Source organism: Polyodon spathula, chromosome 21 (genome assembly GCF_017654505.1).
Source record: "Polyodon spathula isolate WHYD16114869_AA chromosome 21, ASM1765450v1, whole genome shotgun sequence".
Classification (NCBI taxonomy): domain Eukaryota; kingdom Metazoa; phylum Chordata; class Actinopteri; order Acipenseriformes; family Polyodontidae; genus Polyodon; species Polyodon spathula.
In genome coordinates this window covers 29,914,038-29,934,037 of record NC_054554.1, presented here as the reverse complement: position 1 = coordinate 29,934,037, position 20,000 = coordinate 29,914,038, and the positions used below count along the sequence as shown (strand labels likewise).

At 41.7% G+C, this 20,000-nt stretch overlaps 1 protein-coding gene across 1 annotated transcript in view; it reads left to right on the top strand.

Annotated features, from left to right (window-relative positions):
- Positions 1–3,299: 3,299 nt before the first annotated feature.
- Positions 3,300–20,000, top strand: part of LOC121296268 (probable helicase with zinc finger domain) — a 22,379-nt gene continuing 5,678 nt past the window's right edge. The window contains exons 1-4 of the mRNA XM_041221609.1: positions 3,300–3,654; positions 15,730–15,746; positions 16,125–16,312; positions 16,643–16,647. Of these exons, the coding sequence (XP_041077543.1) occupies positions 3,300–3,654; positions 15,730–15,746; positions 16,125–16,312; positions 16,643–16,647 (565 nt within the window). The remainder of the gene's footprint in view (positions 3,655–15,729; positions 15,747–16,124; positions 16,313–16,642; positions 16,648–20,000) is intronic.

Genomic DNA, 20,000 nt, shown 5'->3' with positions numbered 1-20,000 from the left:
TCTGGTTCACTTTTTGAACAAACACACCTTTTGTAAATGTGAACCCAAACTCAGAATAGTGCATAGGCTCTGTTGTAATGCGAATCAGCCATGTACGACGTGAGAGGGAGGGGGGGTGTATCCTGTGTCATTGAACATGCTGTCCGTTTGTGAAGTGCACATGTGATTTCTAGGTTTTTAAAGATGAAAACCATGGGGAGAAATATGTTTTAGGTTAATTGGTGCTTGCTAGTTTTAATAACAGTGTACATTTGTGTGAATTACAGATTTTTTTTTTTTCACTATGCATGTGTAAATGTTTGTAATCTGGCAGTCTTTTCTTTGGGATATATATAAATTTAATTTGTGCAACATTTGGCCTTTCTCCTAGTTACATTACATATTGGTCCCTTTATTTGATGTTTAGCATTCAGATGTGACATTATACAACAGGGGTCTAATTTACTAACTTTTGTTTTTGAAGAATAATGCAAAAAGAGTTCTGTGTGCTTCAATAATAAAATATATATATATTTTTTAAAACAACAACAAAAGAAAAAAATGGCTGGGCAAAAATGCTTTGTTGACTTGCGCTGACAGAAGCCCATTGTAGGGGCTGTCTGCTGGAATTCATTCACTTCCTCCTTTGGAAATGTACAGGTGTGGTTCTGCACATCAGTACTCAATCAAGGAGTGCTACCCAAGGTTTTTAAACCCACTTTCTTGTTAGCTCTAGCTACATTTTCTCTGCCCCCACCTCGTTCTGTTAAAGATATTTTGATTCCATGCCCCCCCCCTCCATTCAGCTTTGTAAGAACTTTTTTTTTTTTTTAATCAATTCCATACACAAGACCAAAGAAAGAGAAGCAGGGAAATCAACTAAATAACTTGCATTGTTCACAAGATTTTACTCTACAGTACAGTTCCTTTGCTCACGCCGGTGGGTAATAAAAACATTTTGTGTTGCTCGACAAATGATTACTGCACTAGGGAATATTTAAACAAAAAAAGCCATAGGAGATGAACACGAGAGAGAGTGAGAGTGATACAGTGTATTGAAGTTGACTTGGCAGTAGCTATTTAAAATATATCTTGCATATCTACACCTTTAGAAATGTCGTATAATTTTGGAATCAACATACATTGGAAGCCCAACCCCCCCCCCCCCCCCCCCCCCCCGCAGTGAGGCTATAGTCATAATTAGGCCATGCCTGTAGTTCGCAACACTCTCAGTGCACCAGGATTGTATGAGGGGTTCAAATAAGTACTGTTCAGCACCTGCCCTGTTCTGTCAATCCCAGCATCAGAAATGCACGAGAGCCTCTGGCATAGTCACAGACAGGCCAATATACAACTACTTCATTCTTTCAAACACGCAACGCTCTCTTTGAGCCATTGCCCAAACACTAGCCTTATTTAATAGTAGGGTTCATTTAAATCTTCAGCTCCGTATTTGATTTCTCTCAGCTGCCCTGTCTCTATACCTATGCCAAGCCTTTAGCTGCCTTATTGAAATTTTTGTAATTCCTGGTGAAGAAGCCACCTTGGTCTTGACCAAGGCAGCCTTTCAAGGGACGGATCAGGAATTCGGTGTAATATCTGCGTATTTACTGCTAGATTTTAAAATATTCCATGTAGACTGAAGCCCACCAACGCTTCTGCTATGCTCCCCTGATTTTTGCACAGTACATGCTTAATAACCCTTGTGTTAATCCGTTGTGTACAGTAGCTTCAGCAAGTCAATACGAGCGCTCTAGCACATTTATTTCTTTTATAGTTGGATTGTGGTGTTTTTGTTTTGTTTATATTGGGTTGTTTTTTGTTGCCCCTGCTTTTAGAAATGGTTTCCATTCTGCATATGTCCCCATTGTTCATAGTGGATGGATATATAATATATATATAAAAACACTGTGCTTCTCTTGGTGGTAGTTGTTTTTTGACATTAAGCTGCTGTGGATAGCAGACATGTTTATCTGCTATTTTTTTTCCTTTTTGGTTCACTATTAAAAGTGTTTTTATTGCAAAATTTTGTAATCTCTTTTTGTGGATCCTGTTGCCTGTTTGAAGTGATGGGTGTGATTCAATTCTGACAATTCTACTTGAATCTGTCTCTCTCTCATCTCTCTCTCTCTCTCTCTCTCCCTCTCTGTCTCAGCTGCTTTTGAAAGTGACAGTCATACCCGTTTTACAGTATCCCTGACTTCAAAAATACAGTTAATCTCCATGCTTTTACTATAAGAAACTTCACAAAGTGTTTCTACTGAAGTCTTTTTCAATGTCTTCTAGGATTCTCCTTTTATTAAAGTGTAGTGGCAGCCATGCCTCTGTGGCGTCACTCTCACCCTATCACTGCAAGCTCTTCTCTTGCAAGATACACAGTCACTTGTCCACACTCCCTCTGCCCCTCCGACTCCAACTACCTGGACGTTCCAACACGACAACTATCCAAAGCACTGTGACAGAAAGCGAATTAATCCGAGTCAACAGTCTCCCTCCTGACATATGAGGGCGCTGTGTAACAGATACAGATTGGATGGTTGGACAGTTTATTCCAAAGTCAATTGGAAGTTGGTCATCCAGGACAGGGGCGGAACCACAATACCCAAAGTCATTGTCCTAATACTGTAGCTGAGGTGCCAGTCGTGGATTGGAAGAGATGTGATTGCACTCGCTACCGAAGGGGGAGAGACTGAAGGTATATCAGGGGATGTGGCAAAGCAATCTGTCCCTTTGTTATGGTTATGGAAAGACCTGTAAAGGACGTACTGTGTTAAAAAGAAACCGGGAGTTTTGTGTGTTGTTTTTGCCTGTCTATTTAAACTGTTTTATTTGTCATTATAGAAGAGCTGTAGCTAAACCGCCAGAAAATAAACCCGGACTGCACCTGTAAATCACCACTTTCGCTAAGAGCAGTCACTCTGGACTTGTGACCGTGTTTTTGTGTGTGTCTTGTTTAGTGTCTATTATTATTTCAGGACTGAACCCTGTGGTTTACCTGCGCAATACACATTGTTGTATAGAGCCAGGTATTATTATTTGTCAACAAATAAAGAGCTGCTTTTTCACCGTGAACTGTTTGTGCTTAAAAAACAATGAAACAAAATTAAATCTGGGAAAAATAACACATTAATAAAAAAAATTTAAAAATAAAAAAAAAAGTAAATAATAAAAAAATGATAAAAAAAAAAAAAAAATGGGCAAAACAAAAAAATAAAAAAAAAAATTACAAAAAAAAAAATGTGGTCTTTCATTCCTGAGCACCGCATCACCACTGTGCACTACAAATCACTTTGCCACACATATTGTCAAAACACTGTATCATGGACGTCACTGCACTCTCCGCGCTGATGGAAGTGCTGGATCAGAGACAGGAGGCTGCGGAGAGAAAGAGAGGAGAGATATACGATCGAGAAGATTGGAATCAGAGAAGCACCCCAAGTACCAGAAGGACCCCTCATGGTGCCCCCTTAGCGCGGGCGCAGAAAATGACAATGAAAGATGACCCGGAGGGATACCTGGTCACCTTTGAACAGCTGGCTACCGCCACTTCATGGCCTCGGGAATACTGGGCTAGTCGGCTGGGCTCCTGCCTGATCGGGGAAGCCCAAGCAGCCTATCAGGCCATGACCGAGGATGAGATTTCAAAGAAGGGATTTCCTTCCCGGACACTAAAAGGCACAGTTTTTAATCTTAGACGCACTAGATGCACAGTATAACTGGGTGTCAGTACTGTAGTAGTGATATTATCAATGTTAACTATTGGATGAATATAGGATTTCTAAAGAGTTTACACTTTTAACAGCCCCTCTTCTGTTGGGATGTCCTGGGTTTTGTACCCCAGAGGGTGCACCCCAGTGTACATACACTGCCCTGAATTGGGGATCTCTGGTACAGCTGTGTGAATTGCCTGGTGGTTCTAAGATGTGGATAATATCCACTAGAGATTATATGATGATTTTGAGATGTGGAATAATATCCACTAGAGATTATATGATGGTTCTGAGATGTGGAATATTATCCACTAGAGATTATATCATGGTTCTCAGATGTGGAATATCCACTAGAGATTATATCATGATTCTGAGATGTGGAATAATATCTATAGAGATTATATGATGATTCTGATATGTGGAATAATATCCACTGGAGCAGGGGTTTTCAAACGGGGGTAATCTTAAATTGATTTTTTTAACAGTATTATATATTATCTCTAAATCACTGTTGGCCATTTATGTTTGCAGCTCAAAATGGTCCAACGATGAACCAAAAACCCCACAGAATCTGTCACGTCCGTACTTTCCACCTGTACGCATGCGTGATTCCGATTGAGTGGATTTCCACTCTCATATATATTATTACAGTGGGTGAAGCAGGCAGGCACTTGGTGATTCCACTCTGTGCTGCTCATGAACTGTGCTGTTTTCAACTTGTTGTAAAATTGATGTATTAATTATTATGAATATTATTATTATTATTTATTTAGCCAGAGGCTTTAATTCCAAAAGTGATTACAGAGAACTTGGGGGTGAACCTCTTGGAAACAGCAAGCCGCTCCTTTAACCACTCGGACTCGCCAGGCCAGGCAATCAGGAAGCCCAATCAGTGAAGCACAGTCTTTCTGCGTTCTTTACTAGTACAGTATAAATGCTCCTGTAAACATAAATAATAATCGCAACACTCATACTTTGACATTTTTTGTTTTATTTATTAGGCGCGGCTGAATTTTAGTAACAGCAATAGTGGTTGGTCTTAATTTGTGTTTGTGTTTGATGATATTGTCACGAAATCCGTTGGGTTCATATGTCTTTACGTACTCTTTCCATTTCGCTCATCATATACTCTTATCTTAGGGGTGACGTTAGGAGGACAGAGACGATACTACTCCTAGTGGGGTATTATTCCGCCCTGAACCCGCAATATATCCAGATGACTAATATAGCACCCAAGAAATTGACATTTTTTTACGAATCGGAGTATGATCAGTATTTCTTCGGTTTATTAACGGTTAAGTATTGGATAGAGTAGTTACAGTCTACTTCGTATCCCCAGCTGACAGACACGCTGGGCAGTCCAGAGTCTTAATAGATATCAATGTTAACACTTTAATACATGTATATATGATGTATTCAAGGCCGACAAGCAGGCCAAGAACATGTCACTTAAAGTACCCAGTGGTCTATTTCAGAACATTCAACAAATCACTCTCTAATTTATAAAAAATAGCGTGAGTCCCTTACAGCAATACATGCAATACATGTGAGATTAAATAATAATTGATTAATGCTTTCCCTTGAATATAGATCGTAAAAGGATAGGATTTCTTCACCAGGCAAATTAAACTGAGTTTATTCAGCTCAATTGTGTTTTGGTTTGCAGAAGATGGACCACCTCACCCTGTCTGTGATAAGTGTGGTGGTGTATTGTAATTTACCCAGGAGTTATATAGGTTTTTCGTCCCATTGGAATACATGGGACGCCTCAATTAAATCCAATCATTAATCGGTGAGGCAGTTCTTATCCATTTTACAAATAATCGTTTTATAGTATTTACAGTATAATCGTAAAATCTCGAAAAACTACTCACTTCTAAGTCTTTTGTAGTCATTTTTGTATTACTTTAGTATAAATACATGTTAATTTGGAGTTCATATGTTGTTTTTTTCTGACTTTATGTGAACGAAAAGACACACTGTGGCAGAGCAAAGCTCTGCCCTTTTTAAATTGGCAGGGATGGGGTTAATTTTCCCCTACCTACCTGGGTTTATTATGTTCAGGTGGCTGGGGTTGATTAGTTGATTAGGTTAATTAACGATCAATCAGCGCCCAGCCACCTGATATAAAAGGAGGCCTCTGCTTCTCATTTGGGGAGGAGGGAGCTGAGGAAGCAGGATTGTTTCTGTTTGGTTGTCTAAATTTTAATAAGTCCAGTGAAGGCATTGCCCAGGCTGGAAATCTTTATTTTTGTAAGTTTTGCTTTTTTGTGTTTTGTTATTTGTTTAAATATCTTTGTTTTTGCCCTTGTGCCCTTTTACTTTTGTGTTTTATTTATAATAAAAGTATATATTTTTTGCACTGACAGTCTGTCTCTGGGCCTCTATCCACTCGCCAGCCTGCCACATTTGGTGTCAGCAGTGGGATAGCGCCACCTACAGGCTCAGAGCAGTATTTTTTTTTTGGGGGGGGGGATTTTTTGGATAATTATTATTAGAGCAGACAGTGGCAAAGGCAGGAAAAGCAACAGCAGCTGAAGAAATGTAAGCTGCTGCAGCCACCGCTGGAGGACCCGGCCAGCCTCTTCCCCTGGTGTTCCTGGTGCGGGAAGGAGGACCACCGTTGGCAGTCCTGCCCAGATGTGCCACCGGCAAACTGGTGTGTCCGTTGTGAGGAGGACGGCCACAACTGGGCAGGATGCCCCTACAACCAGGCCCAGGAAGGGGTGCAATTTTCACCCAGGGCATCAGGGGCCACCCCACTACCTCCAGCACCACCACCTTCACCACCATCCCAGGAGATCTGGGACTGGTTGATGCACCCTGAGGCAGACCTCGTCCACAATCTCCCCATAGTTATCAACACGCTGTGGCGTCGAGATGGGGAGAGGTGGGAACAGTGGGAGGAACAACACCACCCAGTGTCCTTCCCAGAGGTTGCCCTCATGGTGGTTAATTACCTGGCGGTAGACATGGGAGATGCCCCGGTCACTCCAATAAAGAGGGGTGAGCCGCCTTCCCGAGAGCCAGAGAGGGGTGAGCCGCCTTCCCGAGAGCCAGAGAGGGAGGAGGAGCCGCCTTCCCCAGAGCCAGAGAGGGAGGAGGAGCTGCCTTCCCGAGAGCCAGAGAGGGAGGAGGAGCTGCCTTCCCGAGAGCCAGAGTGGGGTGAGGAGCTGCAGTCGCTCCCAAAGCCAGAGAGGGGTGAGGAGCTGCCGTCGCTCCCAGAGCCAGAGAGGGGTGAGGAGCTGCCGTCGCTCCCAGAGCCAGAGAGGGGTGAGGAGCTGCCGTCGCTCCCAGAGCCAGAGAGGGAGGAGCCGCCGCTTCCAGAGCCCAGAGGGGAGGTGCCGCCGCTCCCATGGCCAGAGAGGGAGGAGCCGCCGCTTCCAGAGCCAGAGAGGGAGGAGCCGCCGCTCCCAGGGCCAGAGAGGGAGGAGCATCTGCCGTCGCTCCCAGAGCCATATTCTCCCGGTCCAGAGCCCAATTAATCCTGCCGCTCTCAGAGGCCAGAGAGTTGGCCGATTGCGGCCCTTGTAAGTTGTACATGGGGGGAGGTGTTTTTAAATTGGCAGGGATGGGGTTAATTTCCCCTACCTGCCTGGGTTTATTATGTTCAGGTGGCTGGGATTGATTAGTTGATTAGGTTAATTAACAATCAATCAGCGCCCAGCCACCTGACATAAAAGGAGGCCTCTGCTTCTCATTTGGGGAGGAGGGAGCTGAGGAAGCAGATTGGTTTTGTTTGGTTGTCTAGAATTTTAATAAATCCAGTGAAGGCATTGCCCAGCCTGGAAACCTTTATTTTTGTAAGTTTTGCTTTTTTTGTTTGGTTATTTGTGTTTAAACATCATTATTTTTGCCCTTGTGCCTTTTTATTTTGTGTTTATTTATAATAAAAATGTATATTTTTTTGAACTGCAGTCTGTCTCTGGGCCTCTGTCCACTCTCCAGCCTGCCACACACACATTTGCCCATTTGCCCATTGGAAATAGTGATATTTTGAAATATCACTGTCCTGGTCACAAAAGCAAAGTTTGTGGGGAATAATAGCCATTTTCTATACTTTTGAGGCATAAGCAATTAGGAAATAACACTAACTATCCAGGAACAAAAAAATAAAAATAATTTGTTACACGGTGTAATCTTTGAATTAATTTACTTCAGTTTAACAGTTGCTCCCAGAATTTATAACATCACTTTATTTCTTTGGTGATTCCCTCTAAGATTTAAATCCAAACATCAACTAATATAACTGCATTTGATCATTATATTTGTATAATGACTGAACTAGGCTTGACCCTGTTCTTTTTTCATACAAAATCCAGCCGAGACAGGTTTTTTTCTTAAGACTTTGGTTGTTCAAGGATTAATGTTAATTTATTGTGGTAAAGAATCCCTTTCTAATCTTATTTTGTTGGAACATAAATTTGTAGATTAACGTTCACTTTTTAGCCGAAATGGTGCTTTTTGTCTAGCGTCATGCTTTCTAAAGATAAGATATACAAGTGGTAAATCGTTCATTATATATTTTCTTAGAGATTCCCGTTTTACTAAGTACTTAATTAAAAACATGTGTAGACTGACCTGTTTCATGCAAAAAGAGAGCCATCTACTAGTCATACAAGGATACTCCCTCTTTATCCCTCCTTCCAAAAAGCCTCTAACACTTCATTTTTATATCAAAGTTCATTCCATATTTGAAATTGCCTAGTCTATGTCCAGCATATCCCCACGTTCCCAGCAGGATTCAACTTCTGTGTCGGGTTCAGCTCTGGTTGGTTCCGAAAATACCATCACAGGTCTCTTTATCCAAAGTTTAGCATCACAGGTGTGAGATGCCATCTTCCTCACCTCGTACCTACAAGATACTTGGACACGTTCAGCTGGGACACCTTCTACACATTCCAATTTACCTAGATGTGCCCATTTCACTAAGTGACCTCCTTCACTCAATCCTCTTAATATCTTTTGGGTTTACATTTAAATGAGAGAAAGAAACTCCTGTAGAATCATTGCATTGGTATGCTTTCCATCCAGAATACTGAAGAAGGCCAAAACTCACTGTTATGCATATTTTCTGGTATCCAATTACTGTTCTGCCTCACATCATCAGTTGGCAGACACAATACAACTGAATCTGAATCAGCTGATGAACCATGAGCCTTAGCTACTGAGATTCTCCATACAAAGGGATTCAGTGTTTTACTGACCAGCCTAGCTGATTCAGCATTACTTGCGACAATATGGATACATTTCTGACTTGCAAAAGAAAAACAGAGGAAGAAAATACAACAGAAAGTGCAAAGTGACAGAAAGCTATACCGAATCCCTTCGGATCATTTTTATGTTGGCTTTCATGCAAAGTTTATCACTGTTAGTTATTATATCTTTATCTTGAGGTTAATGTTTTGGATGTTGTAAACATTTTGAATTGCACACATAATTATCATAATTATGCGGAGATGGGAAGTAAATGGTAAAGTGATAAACATTTACAGTAGTTTGTTTTTTATTATTTATACTAACTTTGCTGAATAGAAAGTGAATACGACTGTTTACAAAGAGACTCCCAAATACTGTCTTTTCATTCTGTGCATCCAAATACTTGCAATTAAAAGTTTTAAGAATGAAGCCTACTGTTTGGTATTCAGTCCCAAACTGCTGTGACATAAATGATTTATTAAATGTGGTTTATTAAATGTGGAATAATATCCACTAGAGATTATCCAGACTCAGTTCACCTGTGACCTGATCCACCTCCAGACATGACAAGTATAAGGAGCAAGTGAATTAGCCCTCTGAGCCACAAGGCTTGTTAAATATTTATTTTTAGAAATATTTAATCTAAGATGAGGAATGAAATGATTGTGCTGAGTAACTTCAAAATCCTTTCAGTTTTAAAGCATACATTCCTATGGTAACCAACACAGCACTGCACTCAAACCCCAGACATCTCTTCAGAATAACAAAGGGCTGCAATTAAAATATCTGTCAGCGTTAGACATGCCTAGCATTATTATAAGCTTCCAACAGAACGAAAAACCCATTTGCTGTGTTGTCATGCCATGGCAGTGCTGCCTAATCTGATGCAGATGCACATTTGATTGCTCTGCAGAAATGCCCTTCTTTCATGTGGTTCAGCCAAAGGCAAGCCTCAGTCTGGCTGCTGTTATGAGTGCCACGTGGCGCATTTCAAGGCAGCATTCGCATTAGTGTCTGGAGTGTGTTTGGAACCGGCTCATCTTTGCACCCTGTAGCTTTCAACCCGCACATTTGTTGAAGTTGCAGAAGGACAGGAAACAGTATAGAGCGTTTCTGTCAGGACATTTTGGCAATGTAGTCAACAGTGCAATGTGACTCCTTTAAACACTGGGAAAGCAAGTTAACTCTGTCCTGGAGATGGGAATATAGTGGAGGCAGGAAGATAGACACAGACACAGACAGCTCTGGGGTATGAATGCCCTGCTTGCGCGTTTTAATTATAAACACAAAGTTTAAACAGAACACTTATTCAAAACAAAACGGTATGTGGGCCAAAACAAACAGACAAAACACAAAATAAAGCGAACACTAAATAAAACAAGTATCGTGCTGGTTTAAAGCCAGCACAAGTAGCAATTGCTTATATTTGTTTCTAGTGCTTACTGTCTCACTTTCTCATTCCACCACTGAACACTCCACCCTGTTCAGCCAAAGCTGCAGATCTTTTATATAGTTGCTGAGGGGTCAACTGGCTATCAATTACACACAGGGGCGGGGTGTACCCTGTCACAAGCATACATTATTGAGAGTGTCAGATTGAGGGGATATATGGGTATAGCTTCCTGTCTGTGCGTCACACTAACATTTTTACATATAACCTATCTAGAGAACACAAGAAGTTGTAGTCATTCATACCAATACCTCATTCCTCACCAAATGACATCTAGGTCTGAAATACATTACCACTCATCTAATTCTCATTAAACTATTTATTAGCATTTCTTATTCTATATTATTATGTACATAAGAACATTTAGAACGAGAAGAGGCTATTCAGCCCATCTATGCTCGCCCAGTTCCTAGCAGCTGGTTGATCTCAAAATGTTGTCAGCTTGGAAAGGGTCCCAGCGATTCAGCATCAGCAATGTGTCTGTATGATATACATCATAGTCCTCACCCTTTTCATTTAGAGTCTGTAGCCGTGTTAGGGAGTGTATTGTGGTGATGTGCATGTTTTCAATGCGATGGTGAATGAGATGGTTCTGAGTGCTGCTGGAAGTTTTACCACACCCTGAAGAGCCTCCCTCCAGGGTTATCTGTGTCTACCTGTGATTGAGTGAGAGCAAGGTGAAGGAGATCACAGCTAGCCTATCTGGAAAGTCAGTGGGATTTCTTGCAATTACAGTATTATAGACTAGCAGCACAGCTGTTTTTATTTTGGTAGGGTTCATTGTTCCCTGTGTTTATTGTGTTTTTGTATCACTATAAATGACAGTCTGCTGGGATAAAGTATTTATTTTGAGTAACGCTGAAGAGTTGGGAAACATGTTATTGTCAGGTTTCACCACCTTATTTCATAACAGCCGGGCAAACAATATGAATCGGATGAGCTGGATGGAAAAATGCCTGAACTTTCAAATGTAACCCCAGGTATTCTTTTTAATGATATATTCAGAATTTCGGAACTTGATTATTACAAACACAGCACTGTTTTCATTGTCTCCCGTGTCCCTCCTGTTGGCACAGTTCCCCAGTAAGTGCCTAGTTGGCTTCCCTCTGTGATTGGCTGGGAGGTTGACAAGGCGAGTGCTAGCCATGATTGTCTGTTTAGATGTCTCTGCCCCGCTAGACTCAAGCTTGTGTTTGAGCTGGTCAGAAGCAACAAATACATTGATTACTATCTGATGAAGTAGCAATTTCCTGCTGATGTGTTGCAGAATCAACTGGTATTAATGATATTTCAGCGAGGAAACTGGCTCAAAATAAACACATTACTGTAAAAGTTGGGTAAAGTATTACAGCTTCTCAAAATCCACTGGAAATGAAGAAGCCGGTTATGAGACATACATCAAATATGAGCAGCTGTGGAAATGCTGTTCAGTACGATGGATCACTGAAATATTTGGCATGGAAACTGATTTCAGCTTGATATGCATGTATAAATCCCTGAAACTTTGCCCCATCTGCCACCCCCCCACCCACACACACATAGACACGCGCGCACACACACACACACACACACACACATATACACGCGCGCGCACACACACATGTGTAAGGAGAAAAACATTCAGTAGAAGTTGTGGGATTATCTATTTTCTCAGAATCTGAGGAATATTCAGTCACATCAAGTTTTATGTTTTTGCGCTTTGCATTCCTGAAAAGATGTCCACTGTGTCAACCCAGCGTCCTGTTTGATATCTGGAACATTCCTCTGTTCTTTGTTCCTCCCACGGCTTGTTTTAACTGCAGCGCATGAATAATAGTTACATCAAGAGCTTTACCTCAAGGGGAAAGAAGAGAAAGCGTGGGCCAGGGCTTGCAGTCAGGGCTTATCATCACATTGTTATAGAAAGTGAACACTGCCAGCTATACATCTCATTGAGTGTTAGGGGGACACAAGTCAAACCCAATTATTTCACCCATGTAACTGATGTATTCATTTCATAATCATGCTGATCCATTATCTTGCCAACCTGTCTGTTTGGTTCTGAAAACTGCAGCATCATTTTACCTGATCGCAGCACTGTCACAACGTGGCATAGACTCCACAAGGTGCTGGAAGGTGTCTCAAGGGATGTTAATCCACCCAGTCTTTAATATTACAAGCAATTGCAGGGGATTGCGATGATAAATGCATCATTCAAGTTCATCCCGAACATGCTCAACTGGATTGTGGTGGCCATGGAAGAAGCCTGAAGTCTCTGTCCTGCTCCTCAGTTGTGTCGCTCACAGTTCGGCACAGTGGATGGGTACATTATCGTTATGAAAGTAGCTTTCACCATTAGGGTACATGTACAGCTTTGTTGAGTGGGCTTGATTTGTAACTATACTTATAGAAGCTATGGCATTCCAGCGTAACCAGAGAGTAGAGCAGGAGAACAAGCCCACACCATGGTGATGCCAAATGCAATTGAGTAGACAGGGCACATCCCTGCCATGTAAATGCCTAATTAGTGCTGTGCCCGTAGCTAGCAGTGCTGCTGAGCAAGTGATCAGAATTACAAATGAGTCGGTCGATTCTAGATTACAGATGATGATAACATGGGGATATTTTATGATATAAATGTGGAATTTACAGTTATTTTATAATTGCGGATAGAATTTGGAAGTGAGTTCCACAGTGAGGGAGCTTATATAAACATGATACTCCAGGAATGTGCACTGAGAACTGTGTTTATTATCTGCAGCACCACACACACTTTCATGATAAACACAATACTCCAGGAACGTGCACTGAGCACTGTGTTTATTATCTGCAGTATCACACATGTTCATGGAGTATCTTCTGCCTAGATTTACTTCATGCCAGTATGAATGGTACTAACAAAATTTTCTGCCATAAACACAATCAAACCAAACATGCAAACAGTGTTTATGCAGCTGGCAGTCCACCTACGTGCTGTACAGTTAAATATATGGCACCAGTACATATCGTGTGCCAACTGAATCAAATAGGAAAGCAAAAAATATTGTCATGGAATACTTTAAATAAAGGATTTATATCTTTCTGTTGATGTAAAATGAATCCAAAATGTAAAAAATAAAATGGATATTAACATCGGGCAGCTTTGAAGTTTCTGCAGACATGTGCAAGACACATTTCAGCTCAGAGCACATCTGCAGCTGATTATTTGCCAAGAATGGAATCCAAGATCGAATCACGCTGTTCAGGGGCAGGCTTTAATCTCTTCATTCATGGGATTGAGGGGCTCAATCTCATGTAATGTAAGGGAGCCTGAACCACTGAACCAGTTTGTTCTATTTAGTAGCTTGTATTTAAAAGGAAAAGCCTTTGTGATAGCCTGCCTTCCATTGCCGCTTTAGAATCTTATTTATGGGGAAACTGCAAAAACTAGACAACTGTTAAAAAATAAAAACAATGCTTGCCTATGCTTTCAATAGCCTTATTACACTTTGCATTTGCCATGGTAACCTTTTCTAAGGGATACCCTGGGCTCCTTGATTGCACTGGGAGGCCAGATGAATCAGTGGAGCATGATATAGGCTTCAGGCACGATCCCCGGATCTCAGTCCAAAAGAGCATGCTTGGGATGAACTTGCGTGAACTATAAACGACTGAATGGTTTCCAGTACATGAGAGTAGATGTTAAAACTTCATGCCGATTTGAAGTTGGCTATCGTCGAGATAAGTACCAACTAACTAGCTTTACAGTAAACTAATGTGATCCATCTGCATCTCCATTCCATCTGATGATGTAAATATCCTTCTGCCTGTTGTTGATGGCTAAAGTGTAATGCTGGCTCCAGGGATCAGCTTATTTGCCTCCCCAGCGCATCAGCACACACAATGGTTGCGATGCTGGCTCCAGGGATCAACCACAGTGCGGTCTCCCCAGCACATCAGCATGACAACCATCTGGATTGAGCTAAGTAGGGTACATCTCTGGAGTCTTCAAGTGGGCACCTTCCATCCTCTGTGTTTCGTTGACTAGCCCATAACACCTCAAGAGGGCTCGACAGTGACTGTGGTGTCCCAGCATCACCCCCCTCCATCCCCCACTCAACTCAGCCCAGCTTACTTACATGTACATCAGCGTTGCTTTCTTTCTATTGTGCTTGAGATCCCCAGCCAGAATCTTTCTGTCTCAACCACAGCCACTTGCTGCTCCTTTCTGCTGCTTCAGATAAGTTCTTCACTGTGCGACGTAACTCTTGACCACTGAACCCGACATCTCTGAGAAACCGAGTTGTAGAGTGTGCCACAAATCATGGACAACCCACCTCCACTGGGTAAACCTGGACTTTTCATCCGCACTGTTCCACTTCAGCAGCTAGTTGAGCATACCGAAGTTTCTTCCTCATATGCCTCATCCACAGCATCCTCCCGTGGCACTGTTAACTCTACCAGATGAACAAGGTGTGCAGATCCAGACCACAAGACAATGTCTGGTCAAAGGTTACTGGTGGCAATCTCAGGTGGAAAAATAAGCCGTTTGACCAACATCTACCAGCATTTTCCAGTCTCTAGCAGCTTCCAGTTGTCCTGGGCGCTGGTTTTAACACCTTTTCTTGGTGGTTGCTCTCCTGGACGGAGTCCTTTAACAGTATCAGTAATGTAAAAAAAAAAGTTTATTTTTCTTCCCTAAGCCAAATAAAAGTTTCTGTGTAGCATTCCCCCCCATGCTGCTGCAGGTAGTAACAGGAGGCTGGCTGTTTCTTTCAGTGACAGAGTGACCAGCGAGTGTCAAGGAGGGAGGAAGCTTGACAGCTTGCAGCTGAACTACTTTAGATAATGTAAACTAACCGGTAAGCAAGCTTATGAAGGCTAACCTACTGGAAGAATGTAGTACAGATGTTCAGCCAGGAATCATATTGTCTAAAGGAAATGTGACAATACGAACATTAACAACATAAGAAAGGTTTGGAAATGAGAAACTCTGTCAGCACACTATGGGATCTAGCTTAATGGGTTTGCTATTGCTATTGCTATTGCTCGTGTTTTAGATGTTACTGCCTCACCTGGTCAGCTAGTCCATGCATTTATCAGTGTGTAGAAAAGTGCTTCCTGTCTCCTGAACTCACTCAGCTTCCATTTGTGCCCTCCCATCTTAAACTGAATTTGCAATAGTGACTTGTGCTAACTTGTATCATTTAGGATTTTATACACTTCAGTGTAACCCCTTCTTACCTATCCTTTTCTAGGCTTTTCACCTGTCCTCCTAGCCCATGCCCAGTGAGGGGAGTAATGCATTACACGCGCAGTGGTACTGAAGTCTGATTACATGAACAGTTGTACTGAAATCTAATTACATGCACGGTGGTACTGAAATCTGATTAAATTTTTCGGTAACTTGTAACTGTAATTGTTACTTTTCAGACAGGCAGCGGAATTTGGTAATGTATTTCACTTTATGTGAAAATATTTTAAAAATAAGGAAGACGGCTAACATGGAAATCAGAAAGTGCTTCAATAGCTGAATCTTCACAGAAGACTTCGCGCTGCAGCCTGGCCAAAGCCGAAAAAATAGATCTGTAAAATGTGAACTGTGCCGAGAAGTAACTATTTGTAACTGTAGCTAGTTATGTTTTTGTTGAAGTAACTTGTAACTGTAACAGATTTTTTTATTTTTTTTTGTAGTCTAGCCTGGTTCCCCGTGTGTGCAGTGTCTTTTTTGGCGTGACGTGGATACAGTACTAAGTGAATCTCACCTGAATGCATTGTGTTTTGTCCACACACCTTGAGTGTATTTCTTGGTTTTCCTCCAATGGCAGGAAGCTGTGCGGAAGCTGAGGCCAGCCAATGAGGTCACTGTGTCTGTATCCAGCCGGACGGACAGCGGGGTGCACGCGCTCTGTAACTCTGCCCATGTGGACATCCAGAGAAAGAGTGGCAAGCCTCCCTTCACAGAGAGGCTTCTTGTTGATGCTTTAAATTACCACCTGAAGCCTGAACCCATCAGGTGAGAAACACATTTGAATGCTTTATTTGGAAGGTTTCATGTTCCTTGCCACACCAGTGTTTTCAAAGTGCACTTTCTACCACAGCTTTCATCTCATTTCCCTGGTGGCAGTTTGTCAGAATTCTTTGAGTGCTGTGTGAAACTGATAATGTACAGGGCTTTGCAAGCATCTCATTGTTAATTAATAATGTTTCAAGCTTATTTCCACTCCTTATATCTCATCCTGAATCTAGTTGAGATAATACGAGTTATTTAAAGAGTAAGTAGCTTCAAATTACATTTCCTTACATTTTTAATAACTGTCCCCTTCCGTTTCTTATGATGTTTCAGTTATTGTGAGTGGTTCTTATTGCAGTGACTCCAGTATTGTGAGTGGTTCTTATTGCAGAGACTCCAGTATTGTGAGTGGTTCTTATTGCAGAGACTCCAGTATTGTGAGTGGTTCTTATTGCAGAGACTCCAGTATTGTGAGTGGTTCTTATTGCAGAGACTCCAGTATTGTGAGTGGTTCTTATTGCAGAGACTCCAGTATTGTGAGTGGTTCTTATTGCAGAGACTCCAGTATTGTGAGTGGTTCTTATTGCAGAGACTCCAGTATTGTGAGTGGTTCTTATTGCAGAGACTCCAGTATTGTGAGTGGTTCTTATTGCAGAGACTTCAGTATTGTGAGTGGTTCTTATTGCAGAGACTTCAGTATTGTGAGTGGTTCTTATTGCAGAGACTCCAGTATTGTGAGTGGTTCTTATTGCAGAGACTCAGTATTGTGAGTGGTTCTTATTGCAGAGACTCCAGTATTGTGAGTGGTTCTTATTGCAGAGACTCCAGTATTGTGAGTGGTTCTTATTGCAGTGACTCCAGTATTGTGAGTGGTTCTTATTGCAGAGACTCCAGTATTGTGAGTGGTTCTTATTGCAGAGACTCCAGTATTGTGAGTGGTTCTTATTGCAGAGACTCCAGTATTGTGAGTGGTTCTTATTGCAGAGACTCCAGTATTGTGAGTGGTTCTTATTGCAGTGAAACAACTCACCAAAAATAACGTCACACCCATGTCATTAACTGTCATAACCCCTTCCATACAGCTAATAACGGACATCAGTATTGTGAGTGATAAGACTCTCCAAGTAAAAACAGTGACTCCAGTATTGTGAGTGGTTCTTATTGCAGAGACTCCAGTATTGTGAGTGGTTCTTATTGCAGTGACTCCAGTATTGTGAGTGGTTCTTATTGCAGTGACTCCAGTATTGTGAGTGGTTCTTATTGCAGAGACTTCAGTATTGTGAGTGGTTCTTATTGCAGTGACTCCAGTATTGTGAGTGGTTCTTATTGCAGAGACTCCAGTGTTGTGAGTGGTTCTTATTGCAGTGACTCCGGTATTGTGAGTGGTTCTTATTGCAGAGTCTCCAGTATTGTGAGTGGTTTTTATTGCAGTGACTCCAGTGTTGTGAGTGGTTCTTATTGCAGTGACTCCGGTATTGTGAGTGGTTCTTATTGCAGTGACTCCAGTATTGTGAGTGGTTCTTATTGCAGAGACTCCAGTATTGTGAGTGGTTCTTATTGCAGAGACTCCAGTATTGTGAGTGGTTCTTATTACAGAGACTCCAGTATTGTGAGTGGTTCTTATTGCAGAGACTCCAGTATTGTGAGTGGTTCTTATTGCAGAGACTCCAGTATTGCGAGTGGTTCTTATTGCAGAGACTCCAGTATTGTGAGTGGTTCTTATTGCAGTGAGCCCGCTGGTTTACAGGTATCTATCACAAACTCTTGTCTAGGTGTGCTGAGCCCAGCTTGTTATAGATATCTAGAGCAGTGCTTGTCTAGGTGTGCTGAGCCCTGCTTGTTACAGATATCTAGAGCAGCGCTTGTGTAGGTTTGCTGTGCCCAGCTTGTTACAGATATCTAGAGAAGTGCTTGTCTAGGTGTGCTGAGCCTTGCTTGTTACAGATATCTATAGCAGTGCTTGTCTAAGTGTGCTGAGCCCTGCTTGTTACAGATATCTAGAGCAGTGCTTGTCTAGGTGTATGAGCCCAGATTGTTACAGATATCTAGAGCAGTGCTTGCCTAGGTATGCTGAGCCCAGCTTGTTACAAATATCTAGAACAGTGCTTGTCTAGGTATGCTGAGCCCAGCTTGTTACAGATATCTAGAGCAGTGCTTGTCTAGGTGTGCTGAGCCCTGCTTGTTACAGATATCTAGAACAACTCTTGTCTAGGTGTGCTGAGCCCTGCTTGTTACAGATATCTAGAACAACTCTTGTCTAGGTGTGCTGAGCCCTGCTTGTTACAGATATCTAGAGCAGTCCTGTCTAGGTGTGCTGAGCCCTGCTTGTTACAGATATCTAGAGCAGCGCTTGTCTAAGTGTGCTGAGCCCTGCTTGTTACAGATATCTAGAGCAGTCTTGCCTAGGTGTGCTGAGCCCTGTTTGTTACAGATATCTAGAGCAGCTCTTGTCTAGGTGTGTGAGCCCAGCTGGCACCCAGAACCCGCTTGTGAAACGGTCCTCTCAGGGGGTTTATCCTGCTAAAGTCATTTTTATAAACAATGAGCACTGCATTGTTATTTTCAGATGAAACCAGATTTCATCCCGTTTTGAATGACACATAAGGGTAACCAGACTACAATATTAAACAAAAGCGAACACACAAAAATAATAAATAGATGCTGGGATTGCAATCTGATCACATTGAAGCAATCTGTCTATCTGGCATACGGGCTGCAAGCAGCTCATGAATCAGACTAACTGTTGCCAATGCTGTTTTCTTAAACTGGGAACTTCAAAGCACTAGAATCACTATAGTGATTTTATTATATTTAGTTTATTTTCTGCTTCTAGGGCCTTATTTTCAAAGCGTTTTCTCTGTTCCAACATTAACTCCTATTTTTTAAGGAGAACAAATCCTGTTAATGTTACAAAATCAGGCACTAAACACCTTGAGAGGTTCAAGAGAATTTGAAATATATGGCTTAGTTTGGTTTTAGTTTTGTAAAATTAACAGGTGTTTTACCACTTTCAAAAAAACAGGAATTAATTTAAAGTACTGGAGTAAATGCTGTGAAGATATTGTTAAGATGTTTTGACTATGAGTTCAGGAGCTGCTCTTCAATTCCAGCTGGTTGCCATAGACATGTGTATTGCAGCCTAGATAAGCCAAAGTGTGTTCATAATACAAAGCACCAGCACCACCTAGTGCACAGCATTATATTGCCAGCAAAACAAGAAGAAAGCTAAGTTGCAGGTCACTCCTACTTCTATAACGACCCGTCAAAGTTTCCTGCAGCATAACATAGCAAAAGCATAGCAAAGTAAAAAAAAAAAAATGAACTGTGCCAGACTTTAAGGGAAGGAAGTACCACCTGTAATACAGCATGCCTTGATTGAAACAAACTTTCACAACTGAAGATGATATTTCGGTCAAAGTTGTATAATTGTACCATTTCCTTTGTTGAAATATTTTACTAAAATTGAATTTAATTTACCCAAGTTTGAATTAAGTAAATTTGAACAAGGAGAAAGACTAAAATGAAATGCAACAGGTCCAGTACAGATCCTGATGATTTCATTTCGCTGATGCGCAGGAGCATATTGGTGTAGCTTTGCCATGTGAGGTGTGCATGCTCTTTGCCATGTGAGGTGTGTGTGCTCTTTGCCATGTGAGGTGTGTGTGCTCTTTGCCATGTGAGGTGTGTGTGC